The following is a 23551-nucleotide window of genomic DNA, read 5'->3' on the forward strand; positions in this document are numbered from 1 at the left end:
AGGCCTCGCCAGCGTTGGGCCACATGTGTCTCGCGTACGTCGTTTTCCCGTGGAGAGAGAGCTACGCCGAAAATGCGCCGCGTTTACGTAATCCGCGGTAACGCGATGCCACGCCGGTACTGGTAAGCGCGCGCGCGAGTACGGTGCGGGAAGAAGAGTTTCGGCGTGCGTGTCGAGTGAAGTAGCGAGTAAACTCGCGGGCGCAGCGAGTATAAAGTCCTCTCCCTCGCCGAATAGAACGTGAGGAAACCGCGGCGGACAACGAGGAATCGACAATCGACGACTCGCGAGTGCTCGCCGCCTGCCTGCTCGCTGCCGAGTGCTCGCGTATGGTTCGGGGTTGCGCACCGACGACTGTCCGCGGTGCCGTTCAGGCTGCTTCGAGCGCAAGGGGTGTACGATAGCGCGTGCACGCGCGCGCGCCGGTGGACCCGAACCGCTCGGTATCTCCGAAAGCGCCGAGTCAGCGCGACCAGGAGAGCGTGTGCGAGTCCACGCGCGCGTATTACCGGCTGCACGATCGCCGCGCGATCGAACGACATCGGTGTCGCGCGCCGCGTGCACGTTTCGGCGTGCGTAGCCGATACATCTGCTTTGTTCCGTACCGCGGCCGACCGCGTGGCGTGCGTGCGCGTCTCGCGAGAGCTTTCCGTCTGCGACGTGTGCCGGCTTGCGAGAACAGCTCCCCCTCTTCCGCCTCGTGCTTTGTCACGCTCCCTTCGTCGAGGAGGGTAGTCGCGTGCGAAAGACGGAACGAGTTTCCCCCGCTTAGGATGAGGATCGGACATACAAAGTGCGGAGACGCGCGCTAGGTTATAGTTCGCCCCGAACCGCGAGAGAGAGGGAGAGAGAGAGAGAGAGAGAGAAAAAAAAGAGTGAGTGAGAAAGAAATCGTCATTATCATCATCGTCGGCGGCCGTGATCGTCGGGAGTCGTTCCCCCTCCCCTACACTCCCTTCGCCGCGAGTCGTCGTCGTCGTTCGAGAGCTTCCGCGTGAGCGGCGTCGCCGACGGCAGCGACGACGGTGGATTCGTGGACCGCACCACGACCTCGTGCCACGGTTCGCGAACCTCGTGTTTTTGTCCTCTGTGACGGCGTGCGCCGCAAGATGGCGGCCAAGCTAGCTAACCAAGGTGGCGCTTGCGGCGGTGAGCGGCAGGAGGCGGGGCCCTGCCAGTCCTACGCCAGTGTACTGAATCCGAAAGGTGCTTCGCAAAGTCGCGCGAGCTCGTTCAAGAGCAACAATAAGGAGAATATAGACGATCAAGTGACAGGGTCGCATCAGCAGCAACAGCATCAACAACAACCACAGCAGCAGCACCACCATCATCACCAACAACAACAGCAGCAGCAGCAGCAGCAGCATCAAACGACGAGTGCAAAGGAGAGAATAGTGAAGGGAGGTAAGTCCTACCAGAGGGTCACCCGCTGTCCTCAGACTGTCTCGGAAAAGCGCGATCGCCACGATAGCCCGTCGTTGTCGTCGAACATGCCAGTCGTCCTCGTCCACGCGGCATCGACGTCGACGGCGGCGCCTGGTCTGTCGTCACGCGAGGACGACCCCAGCCAGCTCGATTCCGCGCGGCTAAATAACATTGGCGGCGACGGCGAATTTCAAACGGTCGCCAATAAGGGTGCCCGGCGCAAGGAGAAATTGCGCGAGCAGCATCGCGAGAATCATCGGGAGCGTCACCGGCTGCGCGACAACAACAGTCGCCAACATCAGCCGCCGCCGCCACCACGTGGTGCCAATGGCGTCGGGGGCGGCAGCGCCGGTAGACGCGGCAGCGACGACAAGTTGCACAGAGAGCGCGTCGACCGCAATGGCGTCCCCGACCACGGCTCGAAAGAGGCTCATCATCACAAGGATGAACAGAGCGTCGAGTCGGAGGCGCAGTCGGCGCCTTTGCTACCGCCGCCGCCAGTCAAGTACGTCGAGGCGCCCTTACCCGCGGTGAATCCCTGGACGAGAAACAGAGTGTCGGTGCCACAGCCCGCGAAGACCCTGCCCTTGCAGCCACTGCAGCCACAGCCACCCAATGTCCTCACAGTATCCGACAAACAGAGTGACAGGGAAAGGAGAGTGCTGCAGCCGCAACAGCAGCAGCAGCAGCAGCCACAGCAGCAGCCGCAACAGAGTGTAATTGGTAAGTTGGTCAATTTTTGAAATTTTTGATAGATACTTTTGTGTGTGTAGTAGTGTGTAATTTGTTTTTAATTACGTTTACAAATTTATCCAGCTAAACTTCAATTGATTTTTTAAAAATTATATCTGCTACGTTACATATATGTAATAATATTTATCTGTCTTATTAAATGAAATTAGTATGTCAATCTTTTATTTATATAATTATATTCATTTGATTACACATCAATTGTGACAATTAATTTTATCTTATTGTTAATTTTACAAGAAAATTTATTTTTGTTAGAGCGAAGACATGTAAATACAAAGGGAATTCTGTAAATCCATCCAAACAAGAATTTTCTCCAAAAGAAACTTCTCCTTTATGAAGAGAATCTTCGAAGGTATTAAACTGTTAGGCGACACCTAATTTTACGCGACACCTGTCGCATGGACGAACGCTCGTTAGGGTATTTTGCATCGTTAGAAATGCATTACGTGCTGACCTCGGCAGTTTTCGGCATGGGACAAACTGCGCCGTCGATAAATAAAGCTTCACGAACTTTACACGCGGCCTTGCGCTTAGCCCAGATTGCAAAATAGCTTTATCGCCTTTCTTCGAGTCTTTCGATACAGCCATTACCGCGCGTGTGGAGGCACGATAGCGATTATGTAATTATTAACTCGCATATTTGTGTGCGATCTCGTTTCATTAACGCGTTCGTCACCTTGTGCTTTCGCAGTCCTGTCAAAACAAAATACACCAAGAAAAATTTGTTTAAATGAAAAAATTACATTTTCTTTTAAACTATATATTTTGCTGCTAGTTCTGTTTGCTTGTCTTGTTTAAATAAAAATATTTTAAGTAAATAGACATGCCTCAAGTATTACAATTTTGTGCTTTTATATTTTTATTTTTCACAATTTTTAATTAAATTGTTTTCTTATGCTGCGTTTCGACACGTTACATATACTAGTTTTCTAGTATTGACAGTGAATTTCGGAACGCAGCTTTAGATTAAAAAATCTGATTATCTTAAATATAAAAATAGTCTAGCAGTAAATATTTTCTAGAACTGCAAGGAAAAACTACTTGATTAAAATTTCATTTTATTTACATAAATATTTCAATTAAGAAATTTTTAACTTGGCTGCAAGTAAATAAGCTATTATTTATTTATTAAGTAAATAATTTTTTTGTTAAGTAAAATTTTTTTTATTTTAATTAAATTTTTTTATTTTGTACTTTGTTACTTCTTTAAGTTTTTGTGATTAAATTTTATATTCCAAATATACTACTTGGATTGGAATAAAAAAGTTTTTAAATGGGAATACAAAGATACATACTACTTGTTTATTTTTCTAAAGTATTTTAAAATTTATTTTTTTATTTTTTATTTTATTTTTTTAAAGTAGTTGTACTAAAAAAAATTTAATTTCTTAAGTACAGACACAATTTTTTAGCTGCAAGAAATTAACTAAGGTAGATTAATGATTAGCAAATATTGTAATATCGTATACGTTCGGTACTTAACGAATCTTAATAACAAAGACAGAATTTATATCTGAACTGTTTGTGAAATTTTAAAAAAATTTTTTCTATGGCGTCTATTCATTTAAGTCAATCATACGTATAGAATTTGGTTGTATAATTAGCAATGAGATCAAACTTTTCTAGAAAAAGTGCTAAAATGTTGCTGCTAATAATTCTATATATGACAAACAATATTTTAACAGATACAAAAAATAGCCATAAATTTTTGTTGTAACTCCTAGGAATCTATTTACATCAACAAATCATTTTCTTTTGAATGTGTACAACTTTCTAACTGGCGCAATTTAAAGATTTTATATATTTCGTTTTATTTCATTAACACGCTTGCCAATTTACGCTTAAACAGTTCTGCTGAAATTCGAGAGATCGTATCGAAATATCCGATTTCACGGAATATTATCTATAAATAGATTGTATTATGCATTACATCATAGATTGACTTTTTTCTTCTCTCTCTAAATTCTTTTTGAATAAAAAATCTCTTAAGACGCCATTCTTCCTCTGACATTTTACCTTTCGCCAGCAAGTATCTTGATAATTAATCTTTAAAGATCATTATAATACGAATTCCATTACTTTTAATAAGGTAGGCAATGTTACCTGTTCGTTATTCGTCGGATTAATTCATCGGAATTAATTAACTTTCTAATTGTTTAAAAATAAGACATTTTTAACGCGTCGATGTTAAAGTTAACTTTGCATTGCTTTGCATTGCTGGTTAAGGACAGTAGTTGCTACGTTTTTAAAACACTTTGGAATACTTGTAAGCACATTGCAAGAACACGGAATATTCCGTTTCTGCGACAAACCGGGAGGTCCGTTTTGGATAAGATATATATATTACGAAACGAGAGCATGAAAATAGAAACGCGCGAGCGTGCGAGCGTTGAAAAATCGTGAAAAGAGACGGTAGTCTGTAAGCAAGAATCGATCGAGGAAAGAATTAACGTAAAAAAATTTGCGATCTCGCCGGCGTTTCCGTGTATTATCGAATATCTTTTTATCGATTCGGCTATCTCGGTTCCCAGGAAGAAAAAAAATCTACATATTACGGGCGAGTGGCACGTACGCGCGTTTCGTGAATCTAGTCGCGGAAGAACTTCTACCGCACTTAATGTTAATGTAATCGGAGAATTTCTTTCTGACATAACGCACACGAATCTCGATCGTTGCCGTAATCTACATCATTTAATAATTTTACGAAACGTAGAAACCCAGATGTAGAAGAAACCTGAGGGCGACTATCAGGTTAAGAGAAATCTCCAAGTGGCGGTATACGCTACTACCTCAAGTGTTCGATAATCGTGATAATGAAAAAAGTGGCAAGCTCCGAGCGCCAAATCGACAACGTTATCTTCGCACTGCCAACACGTCTCTCGGCGATACATACGTGGCATCGAGATGTCCATGTGGCGTGAGAGGACCGACGGCAGCTCATTTGCATATCGAAAGATTCAATCGACTTGTCGTCGACAATATTTCAAAACGAATAGGTCTTTTATGGAGATCTGCCTGAAAAAAATGCTGTAACGTGAATCAAAACGTAGTTTTCGATTAGATTGATTTAAATTGAATTACAAGCCATTAATATATGTAGTTGATTCAACTAAATTTTATTCATCTAACTATATTTGTTATTATCTTTTAATCTTTTTGTTTCAATAATACTGCCATTGAATTAACAAGTAATTAAGATATTTCTAATTAAACTGATGCTAATATTACTATTTTTTGTACATTTCCCACAGAATAACTTTGTTAACCCTTTGTTACATGAATTTTCTTATGGAACATATTTTACAGAGTTTTAGCATATGTTTTTTGAGGTTGTTAATTACAAATCTAAAATGTAAATTAATTCAACTATGTCTTGATTTGTTTTAGTTGCCATTTTAAATCTTCCATTCAAAATTTGCCAAATATGAGTACAGATTTGATATCAACAATCTCCAAAACTTTAATACAGAAATTTTGAAGCTGTTTAGTTATTATTATTTTTATCCGAGCGTGAATTTTTTATGAAAAAAGTGATAATTTTAACTGATCTTTTGCTTCTTACAATTAATGCTAAAATAATTTATTACATATTTTTGTCGTCATTCATACACTCAAGTCTTAGAAACATAACTAGATCAAATACATAAAAACTGCAGCGAGAAAAGTGTCCTTTGCAAAGGACATTATGCAACAAAGAGTTAAAAAAGATACATTTGTTTAATATCTTCATTTTTACAGAAAAGATTTAACGAGAAAAAATATGTTTCTGCAAAAAAATATTTAAGAATGTTTTTTTGTACAAAGGATTTACACACTTGGAAAAATTTTGTTGTAACAAGTAATTTGGTTAAAATATACCCAGCAAATCTATTTAGTTAATATCATTTTATTTACAATGGATACATGTATTTCGCAAAAAGACTACATTTTTTATTACATGAAACAAAATATTGGTTGCTGTTAAAAAAAATGCTTCACGATAAATAGCTTTTTGTAATGCAGAATTTTTTTTACGACGTTTAATTCAAAGTGCTTTTCTTCACGAAACAAGAGAGCTATATCTTCGTTTATTTCATATTTCTCTTTTTCTTTTATAGACTTTCGCAAGAGTCCGCGGTAATTTGAACGTCTCGTGAAGGCATCTCGTTTCAGCGAGGCCACACTCTCGGCATCGCTACTGAAAATATAATACCGTGACATTTTCGATTCGACACGCACTTCCACGGCACGTGGCGTGAGACACGCTCGAATCTTCGCGGGATCTGCAATTGATCCACTTTGTTCAGATCAAACGGGACGAGAGCGCGTGAGAGTTGCCGCGAGGGCAACGACATTGACACTCGTTTTGCGCCGTTGGTAGGCGTCGCGAGCTGCGTCTGCAGGATGCAATTACGAGATCGTCCATATATGATGCGTCTCTTACCTAATAGTCCACGTGTTCGAACGTTCACTTCTGGCTGAGCGACCGAATCTGCGTTACATTTCTAGAAACTTTCGATCATAACGATCAAATATCTTATTTTCTCGGTATGCGTGGGGGTGGGGAGAAGAGAGAGAGAGGAAGGTACGCTGTATAAGTAATTTCTGCTAACGATACGCTCGATCGAGTTCCGCGAAAAATAAGACGAATGATCTGCAATCAAAGAAAAATTTTTGAATTAACAGACCTGTTCTTTTTACCTGAACTTCTTGTACTCCTTTTTTCTCTTTTTCTCTTTAACCGGAAAAGATAAGGAAGAAAGATAAAAGACGTGTTTAAATAAAAGAACAGGCGGATATTGAGAGAAAAAAATTTTTAATGAAAAAAATATATTTTTTTTAAACCATATATTTTGATGCAAACATTTGTTTGTTCTGTTCAGGTAAAGATATTTACTTTTAAATAAATTGACACATTACCTTAGATATATAATTTTCTATTTATATATTTTTTAAATGGCGATCAGTTCTGTAAAATAAATAAAATTTATTTATTTATTCATGTATAAAATGTCTAAATAGACAATCATAAAATTTGTATAAATCATCTTGAAGTACTTAAAGTACTTACACAAATAATTGAAATTTTTCTTAGTGTTGAAAAAAATTATTTAATTTTTAATAACATAGAATAAATGAACTACAAAAATATTAAATAAAAATACAATCTTATTCGCACAACTCTTATATATATATTGGAAGTGTTGATTATTAAACACATTTCCAAATTTTATTTACTTTTCAGGGACTGTACGTCCGATACATTTTTACATTGTCTTATGAGATACATACAATCGAATATTCTGTACATAATTTTAAATCAAATTATGGTTTGTACAATACAATTTTTTCTCATCCATAATTGTATTCATAATTTGATATATAATATTATAAATATCATTCTGTCTTGAAGTTATAGATCATGTATAAAGTCGGCTTTATCCTTGAATCCTTATTATCGATCCTACAGCCAGCGGGTTCGCGATTTCCGAATCATCTCGTGTAAATCTAACGTGTAAACTGCAACGTTAATGAAAAGAAGGATTCAGCGTTCGAACGCGTTCAGCCTTCGCGCACCGAGAACGTTGGGCCTTGGTCTTGTCGCAATGTGGATCGATCCACATTAAAATATATGTCGCTGAAAGTGAGAGTCGCGCGAACGGAAACCTGTTTCGGAATGGCACTGCTCCGCGCGCGCGATACGAGTTAGACCAGCGAATATCTTTCGACGTCGCGCGCACGAGGCGTTTCGAGTTGCTAGAGAACAGTGCCTCCCAATTTAACTTGGCCGTCGAGGCCTCCGCTGGTCCGTCAATAGAAATTCCACGGATCGTAAATATCTTCATCTATAGCTAAAAAAAAAAAAGAAAAATAGATCTGTGATAGGATGGCAAGAAGGAAATAAAACGAGATTATTTTCTCTCGGCTCTCTGTAGTCAACACATTTTTTTTTTTTTTTTTTTTTGCATGTACTCGGGAAAGAACAGAAATTTGCTCCTCCGTACGGTCGACGCTGAAAGCGTCAGTCGTCGGAATATTCGCGTTCCCAGCCAACTCTCGCGAGCGGTCGGCTCTGCCTCGCCGTCGTCGTCGCGATTCACTTCTTGAGGCCAGCCGTCCCCTCAGTGACTCGCTGACGTTCGAATCGCAACTTCGGCGTCGATTACGATACTACGTTGCGCCCAGTCGCGCAATTTTATCGATTGCAAGATACGCGTTATAACGAGTTCAGACCCGGACCTGCGAAGCGTCGCGTGTCCCGTACTCGACTACCAGGGATGAGGAAATCTGATAATTAAGCGCGTTTCTCTCATTTAATTATTTATTGAGAAAACGCGAGATTCGCCCGAAAGGACATCGGGTGCTGACGTCCACTTGGAATATCTGATGGTACATCGAAATGAGTGGAGTTCTTGTTCGCGCGATATCTTGCTGATGCAATTAAAATTGCAATTTAATTAGATCGCAACTTGGACGCGACAGCCGAGCGGAACCAAGACCGAGACGTCGCGTACACGCGACGCGATGAAGATAGACGAAAGTGAAAACGGTGTTCCTAAAAGTGAGTCGACATCGTCCTCGCTATCTTCCTCATATGCACATTACAGTTTATGATGCAAGCGTAACAGCGATGCTACCAAAAATTTTTTATATATTTTTTTATCTCCAGGAATGTGGACCATGATTTCTCCGTCTTGTAAATAATTATAATTTTATCAAAGGAAAAACCAACTTTTTTAAATCATGAAATTCAGAAAGAGTTTATTTGAAAAAGCGATGAAAATGTTGTCCTATCATATGAAGCGAAAAACGATGATCGAATATATCGACATTTTGAATGATGCAAGGTTGGGGAAGTTAATATATTATATATATTTTTTTTTTTTTACTAAATTAGGTTTTCAAGTTAATGACTTATAAACTTAATTAGTTACATTAAAGGTTACGTGAAAAAAAATTAATTTAATTAAAAGTTACGTTAGGATCAAAGTAACTTAAATTAAAAATTAATTTTGAAATTATGCATATTGAATTAGAAATTCGTATTTTTTGAAAATTAGATTACTCGAAATAATTATAACATGGATCATCCAATTTAATATTGTATTTGTAAATTAATGAGATAACAAAGAAATATTGTTTTTTTTTTATGTGGGAATGTATTTGTTTTTTCGTCATTTTTTTTTATGTACATAGATAAATTTTTATCTTGGGGAAAAAAGTTAATAAATTAAAGTTTATTTGTTTCAAAAATAACTAGTTAAAATTAAAAATTAAAATTAAGTTAAAAGTTATTAACTTTTTAATTAGGTATTACCCAACTTTGAAATAATGAGACAAAAGACAGATAGTTTTGCCTTATTTCACAATCCGTTCTTTCGATTGAACGACAATCTATACAGTTACATTCACACAGCGAAATAAACAAACTCTGTTCTTCCTTCGGCCTATTTTTTTTAAATATTTTTGCACTTTGTTTCGTATAAGCTTGTTGTACATTCTTATTGCTCGTAAACCACTCAATGTAATAGTCTGTCACGACTGTTGTCAACTTGTTTATCTACGACTCGACGAAATCGTAAAAAATTTTGCATTTGTATTTTACGAGTGTATTCTACTTTTTATCGCTGCACAAGAATTTTAAATACAAAACAACGTGTATTGTTTTACAACTTCCGGGGCATTTGGTAACACCGAGGTAACATTCGGATCACTCTGAGTCGCGATAGGATTACACGGAGTTATTACATCTCGTGACACATTATCGCATCCTGGTCTCTAACGTCAGAAACGTAATTTCGAACGGAGCCATTATTGTAATCGATCGTGAATCACGCAGTCACGCAATCAAGCCTATGATATACGGAGATTGTTTATAAACGTTTATGACTTTGTTTAGCTTTACGCATCAAATTTTTTTTTTTTTAATACTGTTATTAAAGACTTTTTGGATGTAATAAAATAAAAAAGCATTAAAAAAAGACCTTATTAAAAAAATCGCAAAACAGCGACGTCATTTCCGAAGTTTGTCATTGAATATAATTAATTAGGAAGCTCTTAAATGGTTTGTTCCGTCGGAAAAAGGTTTCATCTTACGCTCGTCCTATTGGGAGAGAATGCTTGAATCGCATTTGTGAGTCGTTGTTTATTATTTTGAACGCCCACGTCGTCGTACGGGGCAATTTGCCATAATTATCCGACTTTGGCGTTGCTTGGCACGGATACAAGATTAAGTGTAAATATTAAACGTAAAAATAACAACTGCAAGTAAAAATTCAACGTAAATTAATTACGAGAGCAAAAATAGAATCGATAATTCGAGTGAAGATTGCAGGAGCTGTGGACACCTATGTTTAGATCTTTGGACCTTTGTACACATAACTCGCTTTAACTCTTCTAAGCATGACGCGCAAAGCTGACAAAGAGAATTTAAAGTTATGTCAACGCTACATAATTATATAATAGAATGTATAAATGTAATAAAAAGTTCAAAAAAAATTCTTTTCCATATTATTTTTTGACAAACACAATAATCATGTGAATAAGGCAGAAAATATAAAAAAGTTAACAAGAGAAAAAGAAAAAAACTAATTATAATTTTTGACGGTTACTGTTTGAATATGCTAAACACGTTGTGTAACATTAACATATAAGCTGTCTTTGTTATTCCCGGTAATACATTTTACGATATTACAACTGCCTTGACTTCTTAATTCCAATTTAATTTAGGCTCTAATTTACCGTTCTGATTACCAGTGCCATATGGTTCTCGAGACGTGTCCCCTAATTAATATGTATTAGCAATCGTAAGAGCTACAAGACATTTTGTCAAGAAAGACGAAATAATTAATGCGTTTAATAAACAATGAGCTAATGTGAATAAAGAAGAATTCTCTTTTGTATCAAAATTTTTTGTTCGGCATCTCGCATTTTACTCCGGCACCCACCTCCGACCTAACGTCGGATGTTTCAGATAAAAATATATTCGTGAAACACGCGTGTGTGTCGGTAAAGATAATCGAGGTCACACGGTTTGGAACACAGATTACGAAGAAGCCGATAAAGATATATTAATTATTTGGAGCAGCTTTCGAAAAAAGAAAAAAAAAATGTTTGACACGCTACCCTGAATTATCAAATTGTAATATTCATATCTGTAGAAACGTATTAATTTTTTGTAACTTCTATTTTTATTACATTGACATAAACACGCTTTTTTTGTTTGCAGAAAATGGCGTCGAGAGTGGTGCCCAGCCTACAATAGTCAGAGCCCCCAGAGATAGGAGGAAAATCAATCAAAACGTATGTAATTTGTTTTTGTTTTTATCTTCTCTTTTATTCATTTAGTGCGCAAGTACGCTACGTAAAGATAAGCGATTTTATAGCATGCACGATTATACCGTAAAAGAGATAAGTTTTTATTTCTACAATACTTGAACAGATAGATGAAGAGGTAGAGAGAGATTATGATTTATAATATATGATGAATAATTAAAGATAAACATTGTTTTTGAAAAAATGCATTAGAATGATAAAACTAGATATATCGATAGTTTAATAGATGTCATAAAGAATTGAATCTTTATTTTTAAAATAAAAAGATTTTAATGAAATATTGATGATAAAGTATACCATATATATTTTTATTTAACAAAATACACGTGGCATTTTAATTATAAGAATAAATTGCGAAAAAAAAACAAATGTTAATGATTACAAAATATTTGATAGTTTTTATTTTTCAAGTTATAATAAACAAAAAGATAAAAATGCTTAAGAGACTTATTTTTTTTTTTAATACTTGCTACAAACTTTTTAAAACATTTTCTTTACATACATATATATTCTTACAAACATATATATTTTATATATTGCAATATAGGCAAGCGATTTTACGAACATTGGAGACTGGCCTACTTTAGGAACGCAAACAGAGGTAGGTATCATTATTAAATTTTTGTTAAATTACTACCTTTAGTAACGTACGATTAAGTTACTATCCGTCTGATCAAGTCCGATTTTAATTCATATGCGTTTGAGAAGTTGTTATGTTAGTAATGATTATTGGAACGATACTTTTGTGTGTAAGTTTTTGACTTAAATAATATTTCTAATGATATTAATGCGTAGCTTTGCAAAATCTAGAGCTTGCAAATGATTTCTTTGTACATCTGCGAGTGTAGAAATTTTGCTAGAGAAATATCGAATATTTACTTCTCAGATAAAAGAGTTCTATTAGTCTGAGCTTTCAATATTTTGTACATGTACACTTCTCCAGCTATCTTATGCTTCAGATTCTCTTTTTTATGTTTCTTTTTATTTTTTAGTGTTTATGTAAATATTTTGTCTTTTAATATAGAAAAAAACAAATGTATCTCCTCCAAAACAAAATGGTGTGCTCAATGGTGAACCAAGTACTTCTAAGGCGTGCAACATCACTGAAAGCAAAGGCAAAGAGAATAAAGAGCAAGTCAACTATCAAGATGATAGTGATGAACACATGGATAACAGTGAAAAGAAAAAGAAAGGTGAGAAGTCGGTCTGTGTGCACTTGGAATTAATTAAGATAACTGCACGTAGATAATGATAAACATCTTGTAATAACTTCGTTTGCAAATGAATTGCTTCCGTTTGAAATGTAAATGAGAAATATTACTTTCAATTTTTATTCCAACTCTGATTATTGTTTGTACAGCGAATAAACAAAAATGGGTTCCCCTTGAGATTGACTTGGCACAGAACCGTGGGACCATGCGATCGCCGAGATTTCAAAATCACAGGGAAAGAAATGGTGAAGGTAATATTATTTGTATGTATAATAATAAATGTGTTTACGTGTTGAAATTGCAATGTATGCGCATATCGCGATAACAGAAACAAACGCATGTTAATTACGATATCATGATAAATAGCGAATGATGGTGAGCACTGGCGTGAAAGGGATTACGATAGATCGACGGGACACAATTCGCGAGGACGCGGCGGAAGAAATTACAGAGGTAGAGGACGGGGCGGACGCGGCCGTGGTGGCTTTAGGCATCGATACGATCATGAATACACAAATTATACGACGAACTGTGTACAGGTAATTTCCTATTGATACAAACGCAACTTAAATTATTATTACGATACCCCTGATAATGATGTTACCAAGTGGGAATCTTTCTGATCATACTGATGGATAAAAAACGATAGTAGAACTGAATATCTTTTGGATTTATACATTTGTACCTTCTGCTTCTTTGTAACAGACATAATGATGTAATGTTTTCTTTTTTTTGCAGACCCCTGAACATACGGATTCTGCATATGTGATTACACCTTATATGGGAACATACTATTTTAATAATACAACTTACTTAGATACTACCACATTAAAAGAGTATATACGAAAACAAATGTAAGTTTAATCTTTATATTTTTTATAACGATATAATTTATGTATACAACATAATTAGGATATCTTACTCTTTTTACAGAGAGTATTACTTTTCTGAAGAAAATCTTGTGAAAGACTTCTTCCTACGTCGTAAAATGAATGCTCAAGGATTTTTGCCTCTTACTTTGATTGCATCTTTTCAACGTGTACAAAATTTAACGATGGATCTAGATTTAGTGATAGAAGCCGTTTTAGAATCTGATAGACTGGAACTGGCAGAATCAGAAGATGGATATAAACAGGTATTATAAACATTTTATATTAATAAAATAACGTTGTTTGATCAAAATTGATTATACAATTGATTATATAATTGTATAGCACATTTTTTAAAAATATTTAGCATGTTATCTACATGTTAGATACAAAATTTGTGCTACAGCAAATAGAAGAGGATTCGCTGACACCATTAGAGCTTGTTTCAAGTTCAATGAATGGGGTTTGATAGTAGACCTCTTTACATATACCTATAAATTATTTAAATTTTATATGTATATTTTCTTTACACACACATACTATGACAATAAATTTTCCTAATTAAACTAATAATATAAATTTTTATTTTTCAGATTAGGACAAATTTCGAGCCGTTAAAATGGCCTATCTCGGACATAGCCAGTAATATTGCCTTTCCAAATCTTATGCAACGGCAGTCTGTCCCACCTCAAAACGAAGTAATTCCTACCTCTGAAACTACATTTTGTCCCATCGCAAAGCCTTTACCGACAATGCCTGCTCCCCCAGTTCCTCGTGTGTTTGAATCTTACCATTCCATTTCGACAGTAAGAAGACATAGTGAATCAGAGATAAATTCTACGACAAACGAGATTCTAAATCCCGATGTGCCAGAGTTTGTGCCGACAACGGAAAGGACTAATGGATTTACCACTACAAATAAGAACAGTCAAACGAAGAACAAATTTCACTTTGAAAAGATAAAGGAAACATTGGCGATTGCAGAAAAGTATCTTCTTTCTCCTGATAATAGTCCTCCTATGGAGATAAAAGAAGACAATAAATTGCCTGCCACAACAGATGTTATTACTTCAGACAGTTTATCGGAACGAATGAATGGAGAATCGGATTCATTGAGCGATAATGCTTGGAAAGAGGTAGGTAATCGTCCTTTCTTCTCCGTATCAAGCTACAGAAATTTGTAAATACTGTGGAACTAATGAAAATGAATTATTTATAGGTGAGAAGAAGAGTCAAACAACCACACAAAGACAGATCGGAGGATAAAGAGAAATCTGAAATTGTTAGAAATGCAGTACGAGAAGAACTGGATTTTCAATTTGACGAGGAATTCGATTCGCCACCTCCAACTGGCCGACATAATGCCTTTTCGGAATGGTCTGTTAATCTTGAAATTAGTGTTGCTAATATTAAGATGTTATAATCCAAGTTGTATGCTTTAATTATTAGATTTTCATAAAAAGAATTTTTGCTCATTGTAATAAACTTACAATTTGTAATTTGTAATTTCTACAATTTAAAAGTTTATAAAAACATAATTCTTACATTTGAATACAAACAATTTTAGTAAGACTGGGAATTGTAATAACAATTGATAATGAATACGGTCTTACATTTGAATTGCGTTTTTTATCACAATATATTTAAAAAAGGATGATTACTTAAACGAAAAGTTAATTTTATCTTTCAACTTGTAGATTTTTATTATGATTCTAATATTTAATTTTGATAGATGTTAATCTCTAAAGGACTGGAAATCGGCTAACGGTTATTGACGATTTAAATGAATTTTGTCGCTTATTTTATATTCATGTACACTAATACATATTATAACAAAGTAAATAGCTGTAACTTTTTTTTTAACTTTACCTTCTAAATTTCAGTATATTTTTATAATTTTTTTTTTTAAATATATAAAATTTTTTACTGCAAATGCTGTTAAATGGTTCTAAAAATACATAGTAATATAAGAAATCAGATATATCTGAAATTGTTTCGAAATGGTGTTATCTTTTTCAATGCAATGATATAATCAATAAAATTTTAAAATTCTAAAAATTGACCAAAAATTTACAGGAGGTTTTCAGAAGGTCAATTACATATATCATTACAGGTCCGAAGATGAAGACGATAATGAACTATCTGATAGAGATATTAATAAAATATTAATATTTACACAAACTTGTCCCACATCAACTAGAATCCCGAAACACGAAGGCTATGATCGAACAGGAGATTGGATTACAAGAACAAAAATGACTCAAGATTTAGTGCAGCTCATCAACGACGGATTATATTATTACGAAGAAGAATTACGACGAAAAGTAAAATTATAATCTTATTCTCCTAAATTCTAAAAACAAATAAATTTAGAGTATTAATATGTTAATATTAAAATATAGCATGGCTCTTCTTCATCTATTGGGAGCTACAAAACGATTAATATGATTAGTCAAGAAGATTTCGAAAAGATGGCACCAAAAGCTCCAAGGAAAGCGAATCCAGAAGTTCCGCCGCCACCTCCTTCCGCCATAGAAGATTTAGAAATTCCACAATCGTCTTCATCATCACAGGTATTTTATACTTTGCGAAATTAAAAAAAAAATCATTTTTAGAAAAATATTAAGTCGACGTACACATGCTTCATTCTTACATACTAACATAGGTCTTCTAGAGTAACACTTCCTTATTTCTCGGAAACTAAACACTGCATTTTATTAATACTTATAAAAATATGATTTGCTTAGATAATTAAAGAAGTAAAAGCTTACAATAGCTTTTTTTTTATATATATAAAATCTGCTACAAACGAATTTTTTAAAAAAAGAATTATAATTTGTATGATTTTCTTAAAAAAAAAAACCTGATTAATCCAAAATTCCAAAAACAAATTGGTGTGTCGGCGATTTTCCTCTACATATATTATGTATTTATTTAACAGTTTCCAAGCACGAGTCCAGAGAAAAAGGATCACAGATCAGAAAAGAATCGTTGGAGTGATAAACTATATCCAAGAGAAGGGCGAAGAAATACTGCTCCTCGTTTCTTTGCTGTTGTGAAAGATAAACCATCTGTAGATCCGAGAACGCCGCGAAAAAGAAAGACTCGTCACAGCAATAATCCTCCAGTGGAACATCATATTGGCTGGATTATGGACGTTCGAGAGCATCATCCCCGAACATATTCCACGGGGTATGTAATATTAGTTCACTAGTAATTTGCAACTCAAACAAAAAAGATATATATTTTTTTAAATTACAACAAATACGAAATGATTAAGACTCCTGTGAATAACAATTGAAACGAAAAACGAGCTTAAGAACCATACTGGATGTGCGCCAAAATAAAAGCAAACGTTTCGACTTTTAATAAATAGTTTTCATCAGTACAGATCTTAGAATCGAACACGACTCTTAAGCTTGTTTTCTTTTTATTTTAAATTTATATATTTTTTTATTTTCTTTAAATAAAGAAAAATTTTACTTAGCGTGTAGAAAATGCTATAAAGTGTAAAGATTACGAGGGAAAATAGAATTGTTAGCACTTCTACAATTTGCCAACATGTGGTATTGTAATTTCATAATTATATTTTTTTTATTATTTTTTATAAAATTTGTTAAATATTGCTAATTTCTAGTTTTGTATAAATGAAAAGTACAACATGATGAATCACCTATTTATATGTCTTCTTTTCCCGACTGAAGAGAACCATGTAGAATGATTTTAATCTGAATGATACTTAACGGAAAAATAAAAATTGAATCACTTTGCATATACACTCAAGTTTGTTTTTTATTTTACTATTTCAGAAGTAGTACAGGCACAAGTCCTAATGAAGGTTACCTTGCTAGCAGTTACGGAAGCATTCCCAGTGTTTGTGAACATCCGAGTCACGCTTTATTGAAGGCTAATGGATTTACTCAACAAGCATATCACAAATATCATTCTCGCTGTTTGAAAGGTATCAATAACATAGCAATATCAATTCTAATAAATCTCTTAAATTATCAATTTGAACAATTACAAGATGATGAATTTTTCTTGTCTTCTTTTCCCGACTGAGAAAAATGTGCGGAAATACTTTTATCTGACTAGGATTTAAACAAATTTTATGATTATGTTAAATTAAGATTTGTGCTTATATATTGTATTTGTCTTTTTAGAACGTTCACGATTAGGTATCGGACAATCGCAAGAGATGAATACTCTTTTCCGTTTCTGGTCGTTTTTCTTGCGAGAAAACTTTAATCGTACTATGTACGAAGAATTCAGGACTGTAGCTAAAGAGGATGCTTGCGCTGGATACCGATATGGACTAGAGTGCCTTTTCAGATTTTATAGTTACGGTTTGGAAAAGAAGTTTAGACATTTGCTATACACAGATTTTGAAGCAGAAACGATACAAGATTACGAAAGTGGTAAATTTAATTTTATTATATATATATATATATATATATATATATATATATATATATTTAAAACACGAAGTAGACAAGTTGGCACAGAATAGGTTGTTTAGCTATGTTATTATTGATAGTTAAACGGTTAATTTGTGCAAAAGTAAATCAAGTGTTTTACTAAGTATTATTCCAAAAGGATATTCTTATCCTAAGACTGGATTTTGATTGGTAATAGCACAACAAACAAAAAATAAGACACATACTTTTCATTAATGTAAATTGTTGCAGTCATATTAATATTAATGAATTAAATTGTTTGATTTAATAGGACAGCTGTATGGATTGGAAAAATTCTGGGCATTTTTGAAATATTATAAGAATTCTAATCAACTTCATGTAGATTCTAAATTGCAAGAATACCTATCAAAATTTAAGAGCATTGAAGACTTCAGAGTAGTAGAAGTAAGTAATATTGCAAACGGATTCATATTTATCACTCTGGTCACAATTTATTATTTTTTAGTAGAATTTATAATTTATTTCTACATAATTCTATTATTTTTTTACAGTCTGAAATAAAAGCGATGCTCCAAACTGGAAGAATACGTAATAGAACTGTTTCTGAAAGCGCTAGAGAAGATTCACAGACTAGCGAAGATGATAATACACTGCCAAACGCGCAAGAGTCGCATTTATCACAGTTTCGAAGTAGAGCCAGTTCTTTCGGCTCTAAACTGTATCATTTGCGACGTCGGAATGACTCCACGTCGTCTAGCAGCCAGCGAGATCTCAACAAGCAACAGTCTCGAAATAGGCAGAATTGTATTTTCTTCCCAAAATCTTCTGACACGAGCAAATCGCAAGTCACTGCCAGAGAACGAACTCAAGCCAACTTCAAGTCTGAAGCAAGCAAATCCGTCACGATTAAGGCAGAAGGCTCGTCTGCCTCCCAAAAATGAAATCGCGCGGCAATACGAGGAACGCGGATTTCGAATAATTCTGTAAAAGTGGATGAAACTGTCGAATCGCCTTAAATATGAAATGGCGATAGTATTTTCGATAGTATATATTATTGAGAAACAAAGCGTCATAATCGGGAAACGAAGAATGGAACGTACATCTTGTCCTATTTATGTGATTTTGAAGATTGTTGCTATATGAAAAAGGTAAATTGTTAATAGACTTAGAGTCGTGATTTAGTGCTTAAGAATGTATTGATCGATATTTAAACCCCTCGACGCGAAGGATATTTTCACTGGCTTCCCATATAACAATGCTTAATTTCGTACGATAAAGCTGAAGGCAGAAGCATGAGAACGCGTGTATATACATGATGAAACAGTCTAATGATGTGAATATTCTAGTTCGTTCAATCACGCTTTTATTTCATATATCTTGCAGTGACGAGCAGGCGAGCAGTATCGTACTGTTCGGAGATGTGACTGTAAGATACTGTTTGCTCAAGCGAATGTTTGATGTACAAAAAGATAAAATATCTTTATCCAAAAGACAGTATAAAAATTATAAATATGTATGTAATAGATAAGCGCCTAAATATTATACATTTGACTACTTTATTATGTAAATTCAGAGACTAATCATATAATTCATAAATATTTAGTTGTGTAGATATATATATATATATATCTGTGTAACGGCCATTGGATTTGTGCCGTCTTTACTAATTATTAAAATTATATAAATTCTAATCTTTCTGCAAATATTTTTTTATTAGAAAAGGTGCTCTTTTTGTTTTTCTTTTTTTTAACAGATATGTTTTATAAGAAACACACTTGTTCTTTATATCATTGAAATATACTAATGACGTTTACTTATTCTCAAAATAATAGCAATTAATGTTACATCCTGAACTTCTATTTTAGTTCTCAATATAATTGCGTGGCGGACTTCCATGTAATAATATAATATCTTTATATTAACTTCCCCATATTTATTTTTGCTAAAAAAATATGTAGGTTACAAAAATATCCGCGTGAATATTAATAGCTTGTATTTTAAAAAATCAACGTTGTTGCATTAGTTAAGTTTTTTAGACTCTTCAATTCATTCTTTGGAATCAAGTTTTTTTTAGATATCACTTTATGATTTCTTATATTACCTCTATGAATATACTATTTGCATTAATCGATTTTGCATATACATATGTTTATACATACGCTGTCTATGCAATAATTACATATATAAATATGATGAAATGAAAGCGTTACGAAGATTGATTTATATCGTATTTATTTCGCATCATAAGACGGATGATGAGAACTCGTAGAGTAACTTGTAAATAAAGAATCGATCGAACGCACTGTGGCCGTTTTTAGCAATCAAACGAATTTATAAATTGTCGATGGTTGTTTTTTATTCCTTAAGCAAGTCGATCACTCTAGGCTATTTGTAAAATGTATATTCGAGGGATGATGAGATATGCTTTCGTACAGGAAACTGCTTACGTTTGTATCTTATAAATGTCGTCCTGAGCATACTAGTCACATATCGAACCGACGTATTATTATCACTCATGATTTATACAAAAGAAAAAATCAAGATGATACAGTTATCAGTTTTATAATAAGCAATAACGCTTGAGCGAAAGCGAACGATCGTAGCGTTGATTAGGAAGAAAACTAAAAAGAAAAAGAAACAACGCCTTTGAACGCAAGAACGGTTATAATTTTTGCAAATAGCTTTATTTCGTTGACCGATATATTACATGAAAGTGTACATTTTAAGTAATTTGGCTAATGTTACACACGGCGACACTTACGATCGCGATATTTTATTCGGTTGAACGCAGAATGCAGATGTCTTTCAAAACGTTTAAGTTACACAATATCGACATTAGCATTTTCAAGATTGAAGAGAAAACGGGGAATATATTTTATGTAACGTCAATTGAAACATTGACAAATTAGTAAATCACAAGATTGTGTGCATTCAATACGGATGATGAACTCTCGCTACAATCTTTTGGATTTTTTCCCATCTTTGTCTTCCCATTGTTACTCCAATGAAATCTTCTTTCGCTATTAAAGACAGGATATAATCCAAAAATTAAAATTTACGGAGATGGATTCGGACTTCGTATTGTCATCGATTGAGATTGCAATTAGCATACCAATACATTTTATGGACGACATTTACATGTTGATAGTTGCAAAAATTAAACGCTACAATATCACTTGTTAATTATTTTTTATTTGATAATATAAATAATTACAAGAGAATTGGAATTAAACGGCAGAGAATAAAGTGCGTCTCGTTCTTAAGAGAGTAACGTTTACTCTCAACAAAAAAAAAAGAAGAAAGGAACACATTGCTTCCGCACAGTTATAGTGAAAGTTGACGATGATAAACGAGGCGACAATCGGAAGTCTCTGCGTTTGTTCGACGTTTCATCTTTGGTAAGGGTAAGGGGAGCATCGCTTTTATAAATAAAAATCGATTACAAGCATAATCAACAGTTGGATTTCTTCTCGTTCTCATTGATCTCTTTCGTATGTATAACAAAACTCACGTTAATATGTTTCAAGTTATCACGAAGAATTGAAAATATAAAATAGTGACGTGAAGACGATAGGGAACGAAACGCGTTTCTCCGAGTGAGAAAGGAAAAGAAAATGTATGATCGTCGAACAGACGAGAGGCAATTGTTAGCACAAATAATTTCCTATCAATTTATCAGTCGCGATATAGTGATAGATATATACAGAGTGCCAGGCGAGAGAAAATAATAAGAGTAATCAGAACTACATGCTCATTGATTATTGTAAATACTTTCATAGTTCGATTTTTAGCGATTTAGATGTATCTGTAGATTTTTAAGCCAGTGACTATAGTGTTAAGCTATAAGCCTTTATATAACGTATGAGATAAGATCTTAGTTCGATAAGTTTATGAGCTAGATGTACGATCGGCTTAAATGTTATTACAGGCTTGTTTCTCGTGGCGTGTTCTGGCAATCGTTAAATACGGGAGGAGAATATGGAATTGTTTTCCGAGGTAAAAACGCTGATATGAAAAAAATGAGATCCTGATAATGTATTCAGCGCCGATTTTTCTCACTGTAATGCACCGTTTCATATCTAATGCATGTTGTGCTATCATGCAATGTTGTTTCCCCCCTCCCCCCCTTTGCAGATGAGAGACAGAATGTAACATAATGTACATAGTTTTTATCCAAAGTTAATGAGACACGCCACGAGATCGACCCCGAAATGTAAAAAAGATATATATACATGTATACATATGTGTAATATATGTATATAATTTAAATAGGATACGTTCACATATATATACATATACACACACACACACACACACACACACACACATATATATATATATATATATATTACACATATGTATATATATTATATACATACATATAATATATATATATATATATATAAAATGTATGTATGTATATGTATGTATGTGTGTGTGTATATATATATATATATATATATATATATATATATGTATGTATGTATGTGTATATATATATATATATATATATATATGTATGTATGTATGTATATATATATATATATATATATATATATAAAATATAAATTCTTACATTGTTACTTATATACTGCTAATAAATCTTAATTTTAAGGCTTATATGCTAAAATGCGGGCGGGGTTTATTTGGTTTTTTGCTGATTTTAACTCTAAGAAAATGTATAAAAAAATATTTCATATAAAGATTATACACTATATTAGATCGCAAGAAATGATTATGTTTATGTATCGATATATGCGAGATGTGATGCGTTTTTAGGAGGGACCGTATTATTTTTGAATCATCGATTCGCCGAGCTTTTCTATCTAGCCGTTTCAAAAGGTCTTTAACTTGGATTTACATCTGTCACTTTAATTCTGTATGTTGTTTTTCTCTTTTTCTTCTTCGCATTATTACATCTTTCAATAATTTGACTAAACTCTCCTCGTTTTGCCCAACGAGATGATCATTAAGATCCTTTCTCAGATACATAGCATACAGATAGAATTTATAGTATTACCATTTTGTAATAGTGCCATTTTTATATACTTTGATACGTAGGAAAGGGCGTAGTTTTTGCTATTTTTTAATTAATAACACGTTGACGAAAAAGAAAAGCAAATTAGAGCGCCAAAGAGAAAGAGGAAAAATTTGTTAGTGAGATCCCTCCTTAAACGAACACAGGAATGTATGACTTTTACTTGAGAGGCGCGCATCCTCAGCGGTGAAGAGAGATGAGCACAAAATTCATTATACAGATGAATCCGCGCGTTTTTTGCCCTCGGACATCAGTCGTCAATCGCGATCCGATCTCAAGAGATAACGTTACTTATGTTACACAATATGTTAGCCACGAATACATCATTAGTAATCGTACATTATTTGTCATTGTTTATCTCGCTGTCCATTTCGTACCCGTTTTACGATTTACGGGCACTGCGAAATTAGGTCGTACCGTTCGCCTAACTTCATTAACTCTTTCATATCTCACATATGCAGTCATCGAGTCTCCGCAATTATTGTCGAATCGTGAGATCGCGTTGCGTTTGTGCGAAATTAT

At 34.6% G+C, this 23551-nt stretch overlaps 1 protein-coding gene across 1 annotated transcript; it reads left to right on the forward strand.

Moving 5' to 3' along the window:
* The first annotated feature begins 1109 nt into the window (after positions 1–1109).
* Positions 1110–22135, forward strand: LOC105199049 (la-related protein 1B). Its single transcript, XM_039446054.1, has 17 exons — positions 1110–2148; positions 11387–11460; positions 12041–12094; positions 12518–12686; positions 12854–12955; positions 13071–13243; positions 13443–13558; positions 13638–13839; positions 14167–14709; positions 14793–14950; positions 15687–15897; positions 15976–16146; positions 16515–16765; positions 17383–17534; positions 17737–17991; positions 18302–18435; positions 18543–22135. The coding sequence occupies exons 1-17, from the start codon at positions 1110–1112 to the stop codon at positions 18930–18932; spliced, it is 4194 nt and encodes a 1397-aa protein (XP_039301988.1). The 3' UTR covers positions 18933–22135.
* The last annotated feature ends 1416 nt before the right edge of the window (positions 22136–23551 follow it).

This window comes from Solenopsis invicta, chromosome 2, assembly GCF_016802725.1.
Source record: "Solenopsis invicta isolate M01_SB chromosome 2, UNIL_Sinv_3.0, whole genome shotgun sequence".
Classification (NCBI taxonomy): domain Eukaryota; kingdom Metazoa; phylum Arthropoda; class Insecta; order Hymenoptera; family Formicidae; genus Solenopsis; species Solenopsis invicta.

What these genes read in the sequence shown, in the direction of transcription:
- LOC105199049 (XM_039446054.1), top strand. Translation starts at nt 1,110, where the DNA reads ATGGCGGCCAAGCTAGCTAACCAAGGTGGCGCTTGCGGCGGTGAGCGG. An exon ending in ATACGACGAACTGTGTACAG is followed by an intron (nt 13,244 to 13,442) that starts GTAATTTCCTAT and finishes TTTTTTTTGCAG; the next exon opens with ACCCCTGAACATACGGATTC. An exon ending in GAGTATATACGAAAACAAAT is followed by an intron (nt 13,559 to 13,637) that starts GTAAGTTTAATC and finishes CTCTTTTTACAG; the next exon opens with AGAGTATTACTTTTCTGAAG.